At 33.9% G+C, this 19,472-nt stretch overlaps 1 protein-coding gene across 8 annotated transcripts in view; it reads right to left on the bottom strand.

The window, feature by feature from the left end:
- The window catches only part of HMBOX1 (homeobox containing 1), a 196,402-nt gene that overhangs the window by 116,696 nt on the left and 60,234 nt on the right, over positions 1-19,472 (bottom strand). For 6 of the 8 annotated variants that reach the window (XM_030312693.2, XM_030312688.1, XM_030312691.1 and 3 more), the window contains exon 2: positions 4,569-4,648. In XM_030312693.2, coding sequence (XP_030168553.1) covers positions 4,569-4,591 — 23 coding nt within the window. In that variant the 5' untranslated portion in view covers positions 4,592-4,648. Of the gene's footprint in view, positions 1-4,568; positions 4,649-11,410; positions 11,477-19,472 lie in introns of all 8 variants that reach the window. The other 2 variants (XM_032592873.1, XM_032592874.1) reach the window with 1 other exon arrangement.

Genomic DNA, 19,472 nt, shown 5'->3' with positions numbered 1-19,472 from the left:
AAGTATCCACTGACAGATGAATGGATAAAAAAGATGTGGTATAGATATACAATGGAATATTATTCAGCCATAAAAATAATGAAATCTTGCCATTTGCAACAATATGGATAGAACTAGAAAGTACAACGCTACGTGAAATGAGTCAGTCAGAGAAAGACAAATACATATGATTTCACTCATATGTGGAATTTAAGGAAGAAAACAAGTGAGCAGAGAAAAAAGGGACAAAGCAAAAAACAAACTCTTAACTATAGAGAACAAACTGATGGTTACCAAGGGGAAGGCTGGTGAGGGATGGGTGAAATAGGCGAAGAGGATTAAGAGTAATCCTGTCATCAATTATCATGATGAGCACTGAGTATATAATTGTATCACTATATTGTACATCTGCAACTAATATAACACTACATGTTAACTATACTGGAAATAAAATTAAAAATTAAATTAAAAAATAAAAGATTGACTGCCCAATCCCTTTAGTAATCCAAAAAACTGACGCCTTAATTTACTGATTTGATAGGCTGAGGTTTCCATACACCATTCTTTTCTCTTGTAAATAAAGTAGGCCTGTCTTTTGCTAACATCAGTCTTAATGCTTTCAAATACTTTATAAACTGACCTTACTTAAAATTTTTTTACTGTTTTATTTATCTTTCAGAGAGAGAGACAGAGAGAGAGACATTATGAGTGAGGGAGAGGCAGAGAGAGAGAGGGAGACACAGAATCCGAAGAAGGCTCTAGGCTCTGAGCTGTCAGCACAGAGCCTGACAGGGCACAAACTCGTGAACTGCGAGATCATGACCTGAGCTGAAGTTGGACACTTAACTGACTGAACCACCCAGGCACCCCAAAACTGACCTTAATTTAAATTTTTTTTATTTTTTAATTCAGAGACAGAGACAGAGCCAGAGACAGAGACAGAGACAGAGTGCAATCAGGGGAAGGGCAGAGAGAGAGGAGACACCCAATCCGAAGCAGGTTCCAGGCTCCAAGCTGTCAGCATGGAGCCTGAGGTGGGACTCAAACTCACAAACTGTGAGATCATGACCTGAGCCGAAGTCAGACACCCAACCAACTAAGCCACCCAGGTGCCCCCAAAACTGACCTTACTTAAATGAGACTTCAAGAACTGTTTTATTATATGGACCAAAAAAAAAAAAAAAAAAAAATCAATCAATACAATAGTATCTGTATATAATTCTTCAAACCTTTCTCTGTATGGAGCAGCAGTCTGTATGTTAGCACAAAGCTAAAATAAATTTTATGTGAATTTAACCAATTACTGAAAAGAATCCATCCTAAAGCTTGTATTGGAAATATCAAAACTAACAATTCACACAGAATCTAAAACAATTTAGTATTTTAGGTAATTTCAGATTAACTGACTATGGGAAACACTTTTATCCCAAAAGCCATAAAAGGAGGTAACAGCCAGAAAAGGAGATAATGTGTATTATTTTGTCTGCCTAGAATGCCTCACTGTTTCCAATCACAGGGGTAGGTACACAAGGAAGTCAAGTCTTGCTTTCATCAAAATATTTAGGTTAGACCAGCAGGAAGATGGACAGTCACTCTAACTGTGCTCAGTTGCAGGAAGACATTAGTTTGGTACATTCTTCACCTTCTGGAAGAAGCCACTTTGTAGCAGAATAAAGCAGACATAGCAGGAAATGCAGAGCAAAAGGGAAAGCTCTGCAGTGTTCATATTCTTTGTTCTAGCAATTCCTGAGACCCTGCTATATCTCTGCTCTTACTGTATGTGATGTAAGAGCTTAAATTTCTTCCAAAGTTTGTTTAAATTAGATGTTTGGGCCTTGCACCAGGAGAGGTCCCTAGTACAAAGATATACCTAACGTAAAAAGATCTACAATTGCTAGAATGGAAGGTATGATCACTATAGAGTAGAATAACAATGGCATGATGAGCAAGATCAAATCCTACACATAACACTGAAGGTACTATGTTTCACTGAGAAAATGCCAAGATTAGAAGTTTTCTTAGATATCAAGAATAGTATTTCAATGTGCATTAACATTAACAAAGTTACATTCTGTCATTTCTACACTTTGTTTCTTATAATTTACCTAAAGCACGTAATCCTGAAATTATGGCAGTAAATGACCTACAAAGTTCATCTATGTCCACAATACCAGCAATTCTTTTATAAGCAGAAAAAAAGATAATGTGTAAAAACTGAATTAATTTTCTTCTGTAGCACAAATACTATTCACAGGATAAGGAGTATCTTTCACTTTAAATTACTAATCTGAATGCAGACTCAGGCCAACAATAATTGAAAATGATGTGAGAAGAATTTTGACACTGCAGTAACACAATGTTTAAAGCAGAAAAGAACAATTAAATTCAGGAATTATGGCTCAGTTCATAAACGGATACTCTAAAAGACTATACTGTATCAGACCATAATAGTAAACCTATTTTATAATAAATTTTATCCCTACTTGGATATGCACCTAAACCCTTCTTAGATAACCATGAGGTCCAGAACACTTTCTTAAACTAAATTCTACAGGGGCGCCTGAGTGGCTCAGTTGGTTAAACGTCCGACTTTGGCTCAGGTCATGATCTCACGGTCCGTGAGTTTGAGCTCTGCGTCAGGCTCTGTGCTGACAGCTCAGAGCCTGGAGCCTGTTTCGGATTCTGTGTCTCCCTCTCTCTCTGACCCTCCCCCGTTCATGCTCTGTCTCTCTCTGTCTCAAAAATAAATAAACGTTAAAAAAAAATATTTAAAAAAAAAACCTAAATTCTACAAACATATAAAGCAAAGAAGGTTAAACCATCCACAAATGATTAATCTTGAAATCACCTGTGCAAAAATGACATTACTACCTTGCTTGTAAAGCATTAACAGTTAATAAGATTTTATTAAATAACAGCATTTTCTTCAGTTTGATTCTGCTATCTTTTCATCTAGAATGAGTAAGCAAAATATGATCTAGTCATAAGTTACTTTTGTTTTGCATACATGGTATTTACCACATGATGATCTAACACATTCTAATCATAATATTCAACTAAAGATGTACTCAGGCCCTTCTTAGTATTTATGGCACATTAACCTCTTTCATAATTATTATTGCCATCAAAGGAGTGGAAGTCTTAAAGTTTAAAAATGACAGGAAGTGAGAATAAGTAAGAAATGAAGATTTACTGGGGATTGAGTATGTTAAGATGATTCTATAATTCAAACCAATAGGAGAACTGACTAAAGCAAAACAATAAAAAAAGTATAAAAAAGCAGTATAAAAAAGACAGCAGTATAAAAAAGTTCTTTCATATATAAAAAGACTTTGAGAGAAACAAAATTATATTTCACTGTGCCAATCACACTTTACAATAATTACTTTTAAATTATCATTAAGATGACATTTTTTATTGTAGCCACCTCATACATGTTTGGGGAAACAAATTCAAGTAAAAACATGCAAGTTTATAGAAGGAAATATAAATTAGGTATGGAATCAGAGATCTGGACACCATTTCGAGAAAAATCATTCATTCAACTAACATTTACTGAATATGCCCTATGTGTCAGACCTTATACAAGGAAGAAAGGATGCAACAAGGAACTAATCAAGCAAAAACTCCTCACCTCATGATGCTTACATTCTAATGGCTATTAAAAATAGCTATCAGCAATTATATCATTAAAAAAAAAAAATTAAGTCCCAAAGCAATGCAGTGCCTTGCCATTTCCCAAAGATAGCTATTTACCAAAAATTCAGGCTACAGTTTACATCACTTGGGCCTATTCCAGAGACTTTTCGATATGTGATAGAGTCAATGAGACAGGAAAAAACTTTAATGAAAAACCTAAATAATAAAGAAAATCTATGTTAATGTCTACTTACTGGATTAGAGAACTGTCAAACAAAACGGAAGGAATTTAATCGAAACATAGACTACACCAAATTTTAGAAAATACTTATGCTAAAGGCACTCTGCATTAGACTTCAAAGATGCACTTAACGAGCTAATAGATACTTTATCTTCTCTAATATCTGAAATTCCCGGAATAGTTTTATTCAGAGGCCTATTTAATATGAACTAGTGGTTACAGTTCATATCCTAGCACAAAAAAAAAAAAACAACTCTCAACATAATACCACCATCTCAATTTGTATTTTTTGCCTGACTCCAAAGAAAGGCTACCAATGACATTAGCTAATAGACTTAACTACATTATCTCCAGTAGGTAAAGGAAAATGGCTAAGGTGCTTAGGAGTCTGCATACAAAGGCAGTGTTAAAGTAACATGCTTCCGATATTCTGCTTGTCACAAGGAATCGAATAGTAGCTAGCCATCTATTTTGGAAGTTTCTAGGCTATAAAACAGTTTGAAATAATTAGTAGAGTAGTTTCAAGTTGAAAATTAATGTCAGACTTCAAAGTTGAAAACAGAAGAGAAATATTATTTCCACATAATTATGAAAAAATTCTTTCAACTCTACAAATGACTGCTGTCATTTCTGGATCATAATCATAATGATTTCTTCACTTTATTAAAACAATTAAGAGATAAAATTAAGAAAAGGACTAGATACTTACACCACTGGAAAGGAACTGAGCATACTTTACATGAGGTGAATCAATATCCTTTCTAGAGATGATCAGCGTTATTTATCATTCTGTAGAATAAAGACAGAAAATTCAGAAACACTTGGTAATCAAATGTTGAATAAAAATTTTAATTACATATCGTAAAGATATTAACAGTCAACATTAAGTAGCCACGTTTTAAAAATTATTTTGTAATTTTAAGTGAAACCTTGGTTTGAAGCAAAATTTTAAAAATAAAAAAATATTGATAGCTTTCAAAATTATTACCTTGGAAAAAGTAATGAAAATCATACCCCTGAAATTTAATCTGTTATCAGACATCACCCAGGGAAACATTTAAACTTGTGACGGAACATATATATTATTGTGACATTCAAGCCTTTAAAAAAAAAATGTTTATTTTTGAGAGAGAGAGAGTGTGTGCACAGCAGGGAGGGGCAGATAGAGAGACACAGAATTTGAAGCAGGCTCCAGGCTCTGAGCTGTCAGTGAAGAGTCTGACGTGGGGCTCGAACCCACGAACCTGACATAATGACCTGAGCTGAAGTTGGATGCTTAACTGACTAAGCCACCAGGCACCCCTCAAGACAACTTTTTGATAACAGTATCAGTGCATTTATGTAGAATCCTCTAAAGCAAAAAAACCATGATTGCAGCTAAAGGTTTTAACTGTGGAATAAATTCTGGGGTCTACTTCCATGTATTTTAGTACTTATTTAACTACTAGCCAAACCTTGAGTGACTTAATTTCTCTAAGTCTCAATGTCTGCATCTATAAAACAGGGATGATTGATTACTACCTCGAAGAGCTATAGAAGTTAACACATTTTTTTAAATGGTGGTCATGAAGCACTTCACAAACTCTCAAGTCGCAGGGGCTGTTATTACCAATTTAAAAAGGAGACTAATACGCATGTTGCTTTAGATTACTGAACACAATGTAAATTAATAGAGTGAGTCTAGTACTTCTATCTTCTGATTAGCATTCTACTGCTTTTATTCACCATTCAGACCCTTCGACCCCTTTCAATTTAGACATAGATTTTAACAAAAAATGAAATCTACTATTCATGGTTTAGAAGCTAAAGATCATGTATTACTGACTGGACTTATTAGCAGTTTCAAACCACAATCTAAAGAGGCAACAATTTCCATTAACTCAAAGTTAAGATTATAAATTACACGAAAGTTAAAAATGTTGATGTCAAAACTCTCACACTAAAATACACACTCAGCACTGAATTATATTAAGCAAGACCAAAGTGTCTAACAGTGACTAATGATATATGCGAAATGTAGAGGGTAAAGTTAGAAACCTTTCATATTTGCATATCCTGAATTGTAGCTTTAATGAAGTTCCTGTTGTGGTTAATTTTCTTGCTGACTTAAAAAATACCTGTCCTAAAAAAAAACAGAAGTACAAAGAAAACCTACTGAAAATGCTGCTGATTGTAAAAATATCAAAACTAAGCCACAAAACTGATTAATGGTCAATATACACTTTTCATTCTTGCTCAAATCCAGTTAAAATATGTTAAATTCTGAGGCCCCTGGGTTACTCAGTCGGTCAAGTGTCTGACTTCGGTTCAGGTCATGATCTCACGGTTTCTGAGTTCAAGCCCCACGTCGGGCTCTGTGCTGACAGCTCAGAGCCTGGGGCCTGCTTCAGATTCTGTGTCTCCCTCTCTCTCTGCCCCTCCCCTGCTCGTTCTCTCTCTCTCTCTCTCAAATAAATAGACATTAAAAAAATACACTAAATACCTACTTGCCCTGAGATAGGCATAAAATCATAACAGTAAGATAAGACCCCAGTAATGCAGGGAGCATATTAAACTATAGGAGAAGGTCAAATAAAAATTATACACACACACACACCCCTACCTCTATAATAACATGCATAATGTGATAAGACTAAAAATACAAGGTTTCTGAGAGTAACAATTTAGAGATTATTTTAGGCTACAGAGAACTGGGAAGACTTCTTAGAGTGAGATCTCAGCTGTTAGCTGAAGATTAGAATAAGACTTCCACCAAACCAAAGTGTGAAGAGAAGTGTGAGAATCCGTGGAGGAAAGATTTTGGGGAGAAGGAACAGTTAAAGGAGACTATGAGGTATGCTTAGGGATTAAATAGACCTTTACTGACGGCCTTTTACATGTATACGTGAGGAATATATAGACCAGAAAGGGAATCCTTCCACAATCTTCAGAGGGCTGGTAAATGCCTCACAACAATCCTGACTGACCTTTATTATGCAAGTATGAGGACCACGGTACAACTGAATCAGACAATCTCAGAAGTAAATCACCAAAGATTGTCATTTCACAAGTGAGGAAACTGATATAAAGTCACTGATACAGACTTGTGTAACTGCAAATCACTGCGTTTATGTCATTCATATTATAGATATAAATGGGCTTAAAATATTCAGTAGAACTAAAATATTCTAGGGGCACCTGGGTGGCTCAGTCGGTTAAGCATCTCTCAGGTCATGATTTCACGGTTCATGAGTTCAAGCCCTGCATCAGGCTCCACACCGACAGTACAGAGCCTGCTTGGAATTCTCTCTCTCTCACCCTTTCTCTCTGCCCCTCCTCTGCTTGTGTGTTCTCTAAGTTAAAAAGAAAAAAACATAAATAAAATAAAATAAAATAAAATAAAATAAAATAAAATAGAACTAAAACATTCTAAAAAAGCGGGGCGCCTGGGTGGCGCAGTCAGTTAAGCGTCCGACTTCAGCCAGGTCACGATCTCGCGGTCCGTGAGTTCGAGCCCCGCGTCGGGCTCTGGGCTGATGGCTCAGAGCCTGGAGCCTGTTTCCGATTCTGTGTCTCCCTCTCTCTCTGCCCCTCCCCCGTTCATGCTCTCTCTCTGTCCCAAAAATAAATAAACGTTGAAAAAAAAAAAATTAAAAAAAAAAAAAAAGCAAGCAAGTACGGTGTTATGAGTTCTCTACTTTCAGGCTCATTGTCACAAAGCCCCCTCTACATAGAAAACAGATTTTTTTTATACCTTGTTTTAAAAATGAGTTTAATAATTAAATAAAGATGTATATTAAGATCATAGCCATTAGAAAGGCCATTATAAAAAAAAAAAAAAACAGAAAATAACAAGTACTGACAAGATGTGGAGAAAATGAACCTTCTTACGTTGCTGGTGAGAATGTAAAAATCATGCAGCCACTATGGAAAACAGCATGGAGGTTTCTTAAAAAACTAAAAATAGAAATACCTTATGATTTAGTACTTCCACTACTGAGTATTTGCCCAAATAAAATAAAAAACAATAAATCAAAAATATATATGCACCCCTATGTTTATTACAGCATCATTTAGAATAGACAAAATATGGAAGCAACCTAAGTGTCCACTGATAAATGAATGGATAAAGAAAATGTGGCATACACATACAATGCAATATTACTCAGCCATAAAAAAGAATGGAATCTTGCCATCTGAGAAAACATGGATTGACCCAGAGAGTCAGATATGAGTCAGATTGAAAAAGACACATGCCATATGATTTCACTCATGTATGGAATCTAAAAAATAAGTGAACAAAGAAAAATCAGAATCAGACCTATAAATAACAGAAAACAAACTGATGGTTGCCAGAGGGAAGGGAGGTGAAGGGATAAATAAGCAAAATGGGAGGAAAGTGGGATACAAGCTTCCTATTTTGTGATGAATAAGTCATGGGAATAAAAGGTACAGCATATGGATTATAGTTAATGATATTGCAAAAGCACTGTTTGGTGACAGGTGGTAGCTACACTTGTGGTGAGCATAGCATAACATTAAGAGATGCTGAATCACTATGTTGTATACCTGAAATTATGTACATTGTGTATCAACTATACTCAAAAAACTTAAAGCATAAGAAATCTGAGCTTAAGAAGGTTTTAAGGATAAAAGTTCATGGATACTGGATCACATTCAGCTCTAAAAAGCAAGTAACCTAGGGGGCCACTGGGTGGCTCAGTCAGTTGAGCACACAGCTGGTGATTTTGGCTCAGGTCATGATCCCAGGGAGGTGGGATTGAGCCCCACGTCAGGTTGAGCATGGAACCTGCTTAAGATTCTCTTTTTTCCCCTGTCCCTGTCTCCTGTGTATGCTCTGTCTCTTTCTAAAAAAATAAAAATAAAATTAAAAGCAAGTAACTTATAAAAGTTAAAGAATCAGCTCCTCATTGGACTCTTCATCTTTTGTACTTTAAAAAGAGAGAAAGAGAGACAGAGTGTGTGTTGAAGAACATTCTCAGATGACAAAGATAAAATAATTCTGTACCAACAAAGCTTACATTTTGGTATGAGAAAAAAATTTGTAAATATGTAAAAATTCAGAGAATGTATTTTTTCAGGCATCCCAACTAAGAAAAATAATTAAGAAAAGGTTCTAACTAAGAAAAAACAAACCAGAATAAAAGATGTGGTAATAGGGAAGATGAAGAGAAAGGATAATACTGTAAGCAATGAAACTTCCAGTTTCTATTATATAATACACATTTAAATAATAACCAAATGTCTAGGAATGTATAACTTGTATGATAAAGACTCCTGAAACAAAGACTATATCATAAAAGAAATTTTAATAAATTTCTAAACTATACAAAGTAAAAGAGTTGTAGACAGGTGAGATGAAGGTAAGCAGAAGTAAAAATACTTCCAAGATCTCACAAGGAAGAAGAGGCTCAAGGGAAAAAAAGAAGAGGGGCAGAAAATAAAAATACCCTTAAAAGTCTCATCTCTTCAAGGTCAAGGAGCCGGCAAGGAAAGCAATGAGCATCTTTTGGGGGAAAAGAGTATTTTGTTTTCAGGTAACTGCAGAGAAACATGTATCAGTCAAGGTATAATTTTAATGTCAAAAGTACTTATCAGTATAAAGAGAAAGATTATATAATTATAAAATATACAGTTTATGATTAAAATATAAGAGTTACAAACTTGTATACACAAAATAACATAGCAGGTAAGAAAGCAAAATTTGCTAGAACTTTAATAAATTTATTTTTAAAAATAGAAATATACAGTAATTTCAGTATACTTTTTAGAATAGACAAATACAGTTGGAAAGAATATAAATTTAATTATAGTATCAATTAACATGATTTTTAAAAGCTACCTTGTAACCCTCTAACCAAAAACAGATTTTCCTATGTTCACTACCATGACTTATCATAAACATGGTCATAATGAAAGTTTTAATTAACTTCAGAGATATATACCTTAAAATTTTCAAAAAAAAATTACAATATCTTTCCTTAAAACCTATGACACTAGATAATCTTTGGATCAATTAGGAAATCAAAAGGGAAATTATGCTCTATGTGGTAAGCTATGACAATATATAAATAAAATCATAATTAAAACCCATGTGATCCAGTAAAATTTATATGCAGAAGTAAATTTATGGCCTTAAAGAATTTTAATATTTTTAAAAGGCAAGAGAGAAAAACACTTAAAAAAGAAATGAGAAAAGAAACAAAATTTATCAAAATAAATTAGGAAGAAGAAACTAAGAGATATTACTTAAAATTCATAAGAAGTAATGACTTTATAGAGAACATAAATAAATCGAAAAGGTAGCTCTTTGAAAGATGATTAAATAATCAGAGTCTAATGAGTGGGTGGGAAAAAAAAGGGAACAAGAGGAGTGAAAACTCACAAGATTCAGAATGAAAGAGAAATACAACCACAAGTATAGGAGATAATTAAGAAAACAAGACAAATTTTAAAAAGACAAATGCAATTTCATGGCAATTCATTTCAAAACCTGAAAGAGAAGATGATTTCCCAGTAAAATAGAAAATATCAAAATTGACCCAAGAGAAATGAATTGAGTAGAACAAAACACCATAAATTAAAGGCAATTAAAAATCTACTATAGAAAAACATCAACACTGGGCTGGGTTCTCAGTAGATTCTTAATCTTTAAAAAAAACATAATTCTAAAAAAAGTAAACCACAGAAAAATACAAAAAATGTTCCAAGTCATTTTATCAAATAAAAATAACTCAATGCAAAAATCTAATAAAGGTACTAGTACATAAAATATACCCATAAACTGATTTCACTTTAAAGTTAAATATGATTCTAGGGGCGCCAGGGAGACTCAGTCCGTTAAGCATCCCACTCTTGGTTTCAGCTCAGGTCATGATCTCCCAGGGTTCATGAATCAAGTCCCACGTTGAGCTCTGTGCTGACAGTGCAGTCTACTTGTGTCTGCACACATGTGTTCTCTCTCTCAAAAATAAATAAACATTAAAAAAAAATTAAATGTAATTATAAATTTAAAAAAATAAAATTAGACAATAGAGTCCAGGCACATGTCAAAAATAATATACTACTATAATTTATTGCAGAAATACAAGTGGTTCTTTTTTAATCACATAATCTAATACATCAACAAATTAAGGAGAAAAAAATCGTATCATCGTATCATTAGATGCTGAAAAGCATTTGATACAATTCAGCAACCATTTTTTAAATGTTTATTTATTTATTTTGAGAGAGAGAAAGAGTACTGGCAGGGGAGAGGGGCAGAGAGAGAGGAGAGAGAATCCCAAGTAGGCTCCATGCTCAGCACAGAGCCCAATGTGAGGCTTGATCCTACGACTGTGAGATCATAACCTGAACAGAAACCAAGAGGATACTTAACTGACTGAGCAACCCAGGCGCCCCTCAGCTTTTTAATAAAGCTCTATGGAAAAAATAAAACAAAAAAATTAAGCATTTCTGAAAAAAAGAACAGTAGTATCATATATAGCAAAACACGATAACCATTTCAAATAAAATTAAGGTTATATGAACATACAATAAATTTGTACATACATTGTACAGAGGTATGTGTGTTTATGTATAGATCAAGAACTTGCTTCTATATGGAAATCTGATGATCTGTGGAAGAGATCCAGTGACAGTGGTTACTTTGAGTACAGGGTGGGAAATGAAACGATTAGGGAAAAGATGGGAAGGAGACTATTCACAGTTAATTTTTATTATTTTAATCATACGAATCATTGAATCATTACTCATTCAATCAATCAATAAATAAAATTAATTAAATTAGGGATTAGAACAGGAAGCCCACTAACCCCTTTAAAATTCAACAATGGCTTAAAGACTATAGGGACTAATTAAGACACGAAAATGAATTAACTGGCATAATATCAGAATGAAAGAGAAAATACCTTTTTGTTAATGACCTGATGGAATACTTAGAAAATGCAAGCAATTATAGTAAAAGAAATTGAATAAAATAAATTATCAATAAGAGGTATGATACAATACAGTTAAAATTTTAAAAAGTTCTCAAAAATAAAAAATAAAAAAATAAAAAAAAATTCTCTAGTTTAGAAACACATACAAAAATAATGGGAAAAGTATTTCATTCACAGTACTTTTTCCCAATATTTATACATGACCGTATTGAGAAATAACGCCAAAAGATTTGTTTTTTTTTTTAATTTAAAAATAGGAACTTAAAGTTATAAAGCAAAAAGTCCAAGAATCACCAAAAAACCTGAGCAAAAGGAGAAAACTAAAAATAGACTTCACTGACATATATCAGAATACATTCAAAAGACAATAATCAAATCAATATGGCACTGGTTTAAGAATAGACACACAGATGAGTGGGACAGAATAAAAGCCTTAAATATAGATTCCAGCACATATGAAAAAATGTACAAGTCAGAAGTTAAATTCTACTTCTGCAGTAAAGGATAAATTATTTTTTCAAATGATCATACAAAACTGATTATCAAGCAAAAAAATAGATCTTTATCTTACATTATTTATTAAAAAAAAAAAAAAGAGCTCCAGGTGGGATAAAGAAGAACAAGTGAAAAAAATAAATCACAGCAACACATTCTACAGTAAAATTTATAAGATGGTATGTCTTTTAAACAATCTTAACAAAGAGCAAAAACTTGAAGAGACAGGCAGACATAAAAGTTCAAAATTTCCTAGACATAAAAAGTGAAAAAAGTATCAACAAACTAAGCAATTAAACTGGAAAAAATATTTGACATGTAGAGACAGAGCAGATTCAAATTATCAAGTTTATAAAAAATACTCAAACTTACTAAAAGTGAAATAACAATTAAGTGGTTCTAATGAGACAGCACTTTAGCAAAAATTTAGAAGACTGATAATATCTCAAGAAAGTATTGTCATATTTTATCATCTAAATGAATTATGACATCCTTTTGTGTATTTTTTTAAAGTTTATTTATTTTGAGAGCAAGAGCACACAGGGGAGGGGCAAAGAGACAGGGAGAGAGAATCCTAAGCAGGCTCCGCAGCTCAGTGCAAGGCCTGATGAGGCAGGGCTCAATCCCACGACAGTTAGATCATGACCTAAGCAGAAATCAAGAGTCAGACACTTAACTGACTGAGCCACCCAGGTGCCCCATTTTTGGAAAGAAATCTGGTATCATGTATAAAATGTAAAGTACTTCCTTCTACCTGTAACCTACCAGTCCAATTTCTGGGAATCTATCATACAGAAATAAAAGTAATCATATGTAATATATACAAAGATGTTTACTGTCACTTATTTCCAATTTCTTGTCTGTATAAACAGTATTGTTTGTTTGTCTCTTTCTTTCTTTCTTTCTTACTTTCTTTTTCTTTCTTTCTTTCTTTCTTTCTTTCTTTCTTTCTTTCTTTCTTTCTTTCTTTCTCTCTCTCTCTCTCTCTCTCTCTTTCTTTCTTCTTTCTTTTTCAAGGTAGGCTCTATGACCAATGTGGGGCTTGAACTCACAATTCTGAGATCAAGAGTCACATGCTCTACTGACTGAGTCAGTCAGGCACCCTAAGCAGAGTTGTTTCAATCAATACAGGAATGGCTGAATAAATTACAATATACTCTGATCAATTAACACAATGCAATCATTAAAAGAATAAATCAGTTTTACTAGGTGACTTGGTGGGGATCTGCACAATGCAGTTGTTGACTGAAAAAAAAGCAACATGCAATCAAATGAGTATAAGATGATCAGGCTTAAAGAAAAAGAAACTACAGAGGCACCTGGGTGGCTCAGTCAGTTAAGCGACTGACTTCAACTCAGAGCATGATCTCACGGTTTGTGAGATGGAGCCCCACATCAGGCTCTGTGCTGACAGCTTGGAGGCCTGGAGCCTGTTTCAGATTCTATGTCTCCCTCTCTCTCTGTCCCTCCCCCACTCATTTTCTCTCTCTCTTCTCTCTCTCTCTCTCTCTCTCTCTCTCTCTCTTTCTTTCTGAAAATAAACATTAAAAAAATTAAAAAAAAAAAAGAAACTACAACCAAAAAATCACTTTGTATGTCATGTCTTATGTCAGTGTGTATACCTATATACATACATAGACACATACCTAAGTACCTGAACATAGAAAAACAGGTAGTCAACAGATAATGGAGTTGGGATTAAGAACTGGTATGTGTATTTGGAATATGATCAGGAAGGATAAATGCATCTATGCAATAGATACACATACACCCACACTTATGTAATAAAATTATAAAAATTCCTAATATCAGAAATGGACTCAATTATCAAATGATTAATTTAGGGTTATCAAAATACTACACAAAGTCAAGTTGAGCAATGAAGAAGCCTACTATCAGCATTGTTGACCCCTTGAAGAAAAATAAAATCCAGAAAATCCATTAGGAATAAGAACCTGTAGATGCTGGTGTAATCCACAGGTGGTAAAAGGTTTTTTTTTTTTTTTTACCCTACATTTCTCTTTAACATAAAAAGTAGTAAGTGTAGAAGGTAAGGAAAAGGTGAATTCAGAAGACCTATACTATAAACGGTAAGTCTGCCTCTTACTCCAACTCCTTTTTCTCTTTCACTCAGACACCATTCAGTTTCTTCATACATCTTAGTACAAGAGTGACTATAACTTTATGATAATTTCCCAGCAGAAAAATTGTTATAACAAAGAATATGTACATTTAAGTGATGCTAGGTTTTGTCAAATTGCCTCCCAAAAAGGCAACAATTTATACTCTCCACCTTCAGGTAATGCTTAATTGTGAATCCAGTACATCCAGTGGCAATTTACAATCGAATTTATACTTTGTGGTTCAGCTTGTATGTTCCACTCAATATAGTAAACACAGAAAGGACAGAATATTTAAATCAAGGAAGAAAGAAAGAAACAAGGAGTGTAAGGCTTTAGGAAGAAAGCAAAGCATAAGAAGAGTGAAGAGTTAGTTTAGCTGTACCAGAGGCAGTAAGCAAGCCATCAAGAGGAGAGATGACAGGAACATTGCAAACATCAATTAGTGACCCTTTAAGCCCAGATTTGGATACCAAAAAAGAATTCTCAAAAGTTTAAAACAGCCATTACAGAGCTCTTTTTACTGCTCTTTCAGCATCTCACACAGAACCCAGTGCTACCATTTAAACTATTTAAAAATAAAGCAAAAAATATGTTAAAATACAGAGGTACACAAGTCTCATGTTTCTGCAAGTTAGATGCTGTCAGTATTTTCAATTTACAGATTGTGAATTCAAAGAATTTACTAAAGTGAACCTCCTTCCTGACTAGATATACAGTAAACACACACACACACACACACACACACACACACACGAAGCTAAAAAAGGTCTTAAACTCTTCTAAAGTGAACATCCCTTTCCCTTAGCTCTCAGTCCTTCTGTCCAAAGATAAATACTGTTAGTTTCCTGTGAATCCTTATAAAGATAAAAATTAAGAAATAAATATACTTAGACCTGCATATAGCTACCATACAATTCCTTTTTTAATGGTGGTTTTAAAATACTTTTATTATGACAATTTGCAAACATGTACAAGGGCAGTTAGAACAGAGTAATAAATGCTCAAGTGCCCATCACCCAGCTTGAATAATTAAGAAGGGAGGGGAGTTGTTAATTATTTCAAGTGAATTCCAGACATCTTATCATTTTAACATACAATTCTTAGCAAGCCTGAATATCTGGTTTCCAAATCCAGAACAGATTAGACACAGAAAATTAGAAAGTGGTTGGGAGTGTTTAAAAAGGCTTTACCACAGAAAAAAAAAATGACAGCTGTCTGAGAAGAACAAAATAAAATAAATGAAAACAACTATTTAATTATAGATACAATATACACTAACTCATCAGAAAAATTAAAGTCATGTTTAGGGTCTTTGTTTAACAAGGCAGGGAAGTATGTGATACACTTGTTCAAAAGTTAAAAATGGTTAAAAGTTTACATTTTAGGAAGTTAATCAGAAGGTGTTTCACTTATGCTAAACAATTTCCCCCTGAACAATGTTGGGTAAATGAGGATTTACTACATTTAGCTGTGATTTGAAAGGCAATTTGCAGAGTTCTGCAGTGAAGAATGCTTGGTGACTAGAGGAAAACAGAAACCACAGATACTGCAAAGTAACGCATCTAGATTAGAATACTAACCTCTCAAATATGCCTCTAGGTAGTTTAAAACTGTAAATAACAACCATTACCACTATTTAATGTTTACTTCCCTGGGCCAAATACTTACTGGTTAAGTATTTTACAAATACAAACTCATTAATCTCACAATTCCCTGAGGTAGGGAATTAAGACAAGACACTACTTGCCCAACGTCAATAAACTAATGGGACTTCCCTTTTCTTATTAGAACTGTACCATAAGTACTTGTGTTGGGCTTCATCTTTCTGCAAGTATAAGTTAGGGTACAATTTTTTATCATTTTTCCTGGGGCAATGTTTCATTGTGATAGGTACCATGCAAAAAGTTCAACAACAGACACACTACTAAAAAAAAATCTAGTATTTACATCAAGTTTACTCATTATGATTCAGGATTAAAGGATATTGTATACCATGGACATTTTTATTCCAAAATAATTATTACATATCTACTTGTCAAATTTTTAAAGACCTATATATACTCTTGTGGCTTTTTCTTACATTTCCAGTGACAGGGAAGTTTAATGGAGAGTTTTGCTGATAAAGATCTTCCTTTTATAAATTCTAAACTGTTTCTTAGAACTTCAATCCACTCATCTGGCTGGATCAATACAGACTAAATTTTACCTTTTCCTCTCCCACAAGGCAGCCTTTTAAATTATCTGCAGAATCTTGCAAAGAGTCTCCATGCTAAGTATTCCCAGTCCTGATTCCAGTTTGACATGGTTTCCTCATTTGTCATTATCCTGTCGTCTCGTAAAAAGTGGCTCCCCAAATTTGACACAACACTTCTGCAAAGAGACTAATCACAGCAGGATACAGGTTTTCTGGTACTAGACCTAAAACAATATTACTGTTTTCCATTACCAAGTCAATTTTGTGTGTACTAATTTGCAGAAAAAAGTTTCCACACATTCATTCATGAAGCAGTGATTAAATATCTATGATGTTAACTGAATAAGGCTTCTTTTTTATGCCAAACTTCCCTTTCCTAAACTCAGGTTTTTTTTAACAAAAAAAGCAAAATAGTTTCACTTTTGCTTCTTCTTCTAAGAAAATATTAATCTTTAATATATATGATTAATATATATGACTAATACTATCAGCATGTTATATATTTATCGTATGTGTCTATTACCTGTGTCCCGATGCCAATTATCTGTACCGCTCCTAAGCAGTATCTGGAACACAACAGGCACTACAGTTATTTGTTGAACTAACTCATGAATAGACAGAAGAGGGGTAGAACATTCATATTTTTTATACCTTCTTGGAAGGAGTCTCTAGGCTACTATACTTCACTGTTAGATGTTGAAGCATTATCAATAAACACAATTAATCAGAAAAGCCACATGACTGCCACATGCCCTTTAGAATTTACTATGGTCGTCTAATATAGGAGTTAAAGGTTTGATTACTTTAAGATATATGGGTGGTTTTTGATGTTACCTTCAAAATATTACTTGCATTTCTCCATTCTAAAATAATTATATAACCTGAAAATAAAAATATACATTGTTAATAGAAGGTCACTAGTAAACTCTATTTAACTATGCTGTGAAATGTTAGGATATGCTTAAGTCAGAGGCTGAGCCAACCTCTCTGCCTTTATATGTGGCCTCAAATGTATTGGACTCCAACCAGAAGCACCTTTATGTTACAGTCGGTTTAGATACACTTTCTTGTGGATTTATATCTGAAAGAGTTGTAGTTCCAGATTTTATTTATTTGAGTTCAAAACACATGAAGCTGTTTTCATTTATTATCATACTGTTTATATTCTACTATTTTGCATTCCTTACTATGAAGTCTCAGGGTGTTTGAATCTCATTGGGTTGTCAATGTTAAGTTACACATGATCCTACTTCATTCTTACTGAATTGCAGTACAAATATATTGTACCACGTCAGTTAGGACAGGTGTTCCCAAACTGTGCCATGCATCAGAATTAAAAGCACAGAAATCCCTAGCCAATTCTGTACCTACTGATCCCAAATAATTGAGGGTAGGGGTCCAAGAATACTTTTAAACAGCTCCTGGAGGTAATGCTGCTTGGAAACTACTAGTTTAGAGAACAAGCAAGAACTCTAATACCACAGTGCCAGAGAACAAGAAAGAATTAATATGGCAATGTCATACCTGGTGTATAAAATATAACATCTAGGCATAAAGACAATTTTGAGAATAATGTCATCCAAAATATTTCCTATTATTTCCCATACCAATCATACTCTAAGCTGAGTACTTAATCTTATTCATAATTGAAAGTAAATTTGGTAGAATTCTACTTCACTACAACAGGAAGACTTATTTTGAAGGCAAAGTCTATCATCATTATATATATATTTTTAGTAGGCTCCATATATCCAGTGTGGAACCAAACACGGGGCTTGAATTCACGACCCTGAGACCAAGACCTGAGTTGAGATCAAGAGTTGGAGGCTTAACCAACTGAGCCACACAGGTGCCCTCATTATAAATAATTTTTAAAGTTTGTGTACTATCATTCAAAAATGGAACTACCCCTGGACTAAAACAAATACATAAAAAAAAAATCCCTATTGACACACATCCAGAGTATTTTGATACTAAAATATAACGATTTACTCACAGAAACCAATTCACATGCCTTGATCCACGGCTCAAACATTCATATGGCTTGAAGCCTCTATTTTCTTTTGCAGGCAAAGGATATAACATACTGATAAACAACCTCCAGAGCAAACCCTTGTGGTTCTGCATTTCTGAAAGATTCAATATTTCTTCCCATTTTGCATTCCCCTATCCCAGCAGTTTTCCAAAGTTTAAATAATAATTACAGAATTGGCATAAAGGATTTCATTAAGCTACACTGAAGTAAATCATAAAATCTTAGATTAAGCTAGAACAGATGTCAGTGTTTTCCAATCACCTCTATTTAACAGATGAAAACAAAAATCAGAATAATAGGAGCCAGAAACCCTGACTCCCAGGTTAGTGCAAAAAATCCAACATAGTGCTCTAGAAACTTAGGGTCTATATAAATGCATGTCATTTAAAGGTTTTGTTGAGTTCAGAATTGTTATAACATGCCAACGGAAGCTGTCCATAGTTGGTCCTGGGCAAGTATTTCTTGGAAAGGGATGAATAAAATTCATCATATTTGCGAAACAACATAAGAAAAACTACACAACAAGATAATTGTTTGGTATTCACTTTCCCTATAGGCACTTCTTTTTATGCTCAATCCTGCAGTACCTGGAATTCATTTATGCTTTCAACAAATATTTACTGAGCATCTACTACATGTGAGAAATTACACTGGGAAATACAGCAATGAACAAAATCCCTATTCACATAAAGCTTACATTCTCGTGGTGAAAGGCAGGCAAATTAAAAAAAAAAAAGTCAAACATACAGTATTTAAATCATGGTAGGTACAACAGAGAAAAATAAAGCTGGGAAAGCATTTAGGGATTGTGGGTGGTGGGGTTACA

Source organism: Lynx canadensis, chromosome B1, assembly GCF_007474595.2.
Source record: "Lynx canadensis isolate LIC74 chromosome B1, mLynCan4.pri.v2, whole genome shotgun sequence".
Taxonomy (NCBI): domain Eukaryota; kingdom Metazoa; phylum Chordata; class Mammalia; order Carnivora; family Felidae; genus Lynx; species Lynx canadensis.
This window is presented reverse-complemented; position numbering and strand designations above follow the sequence as displayed.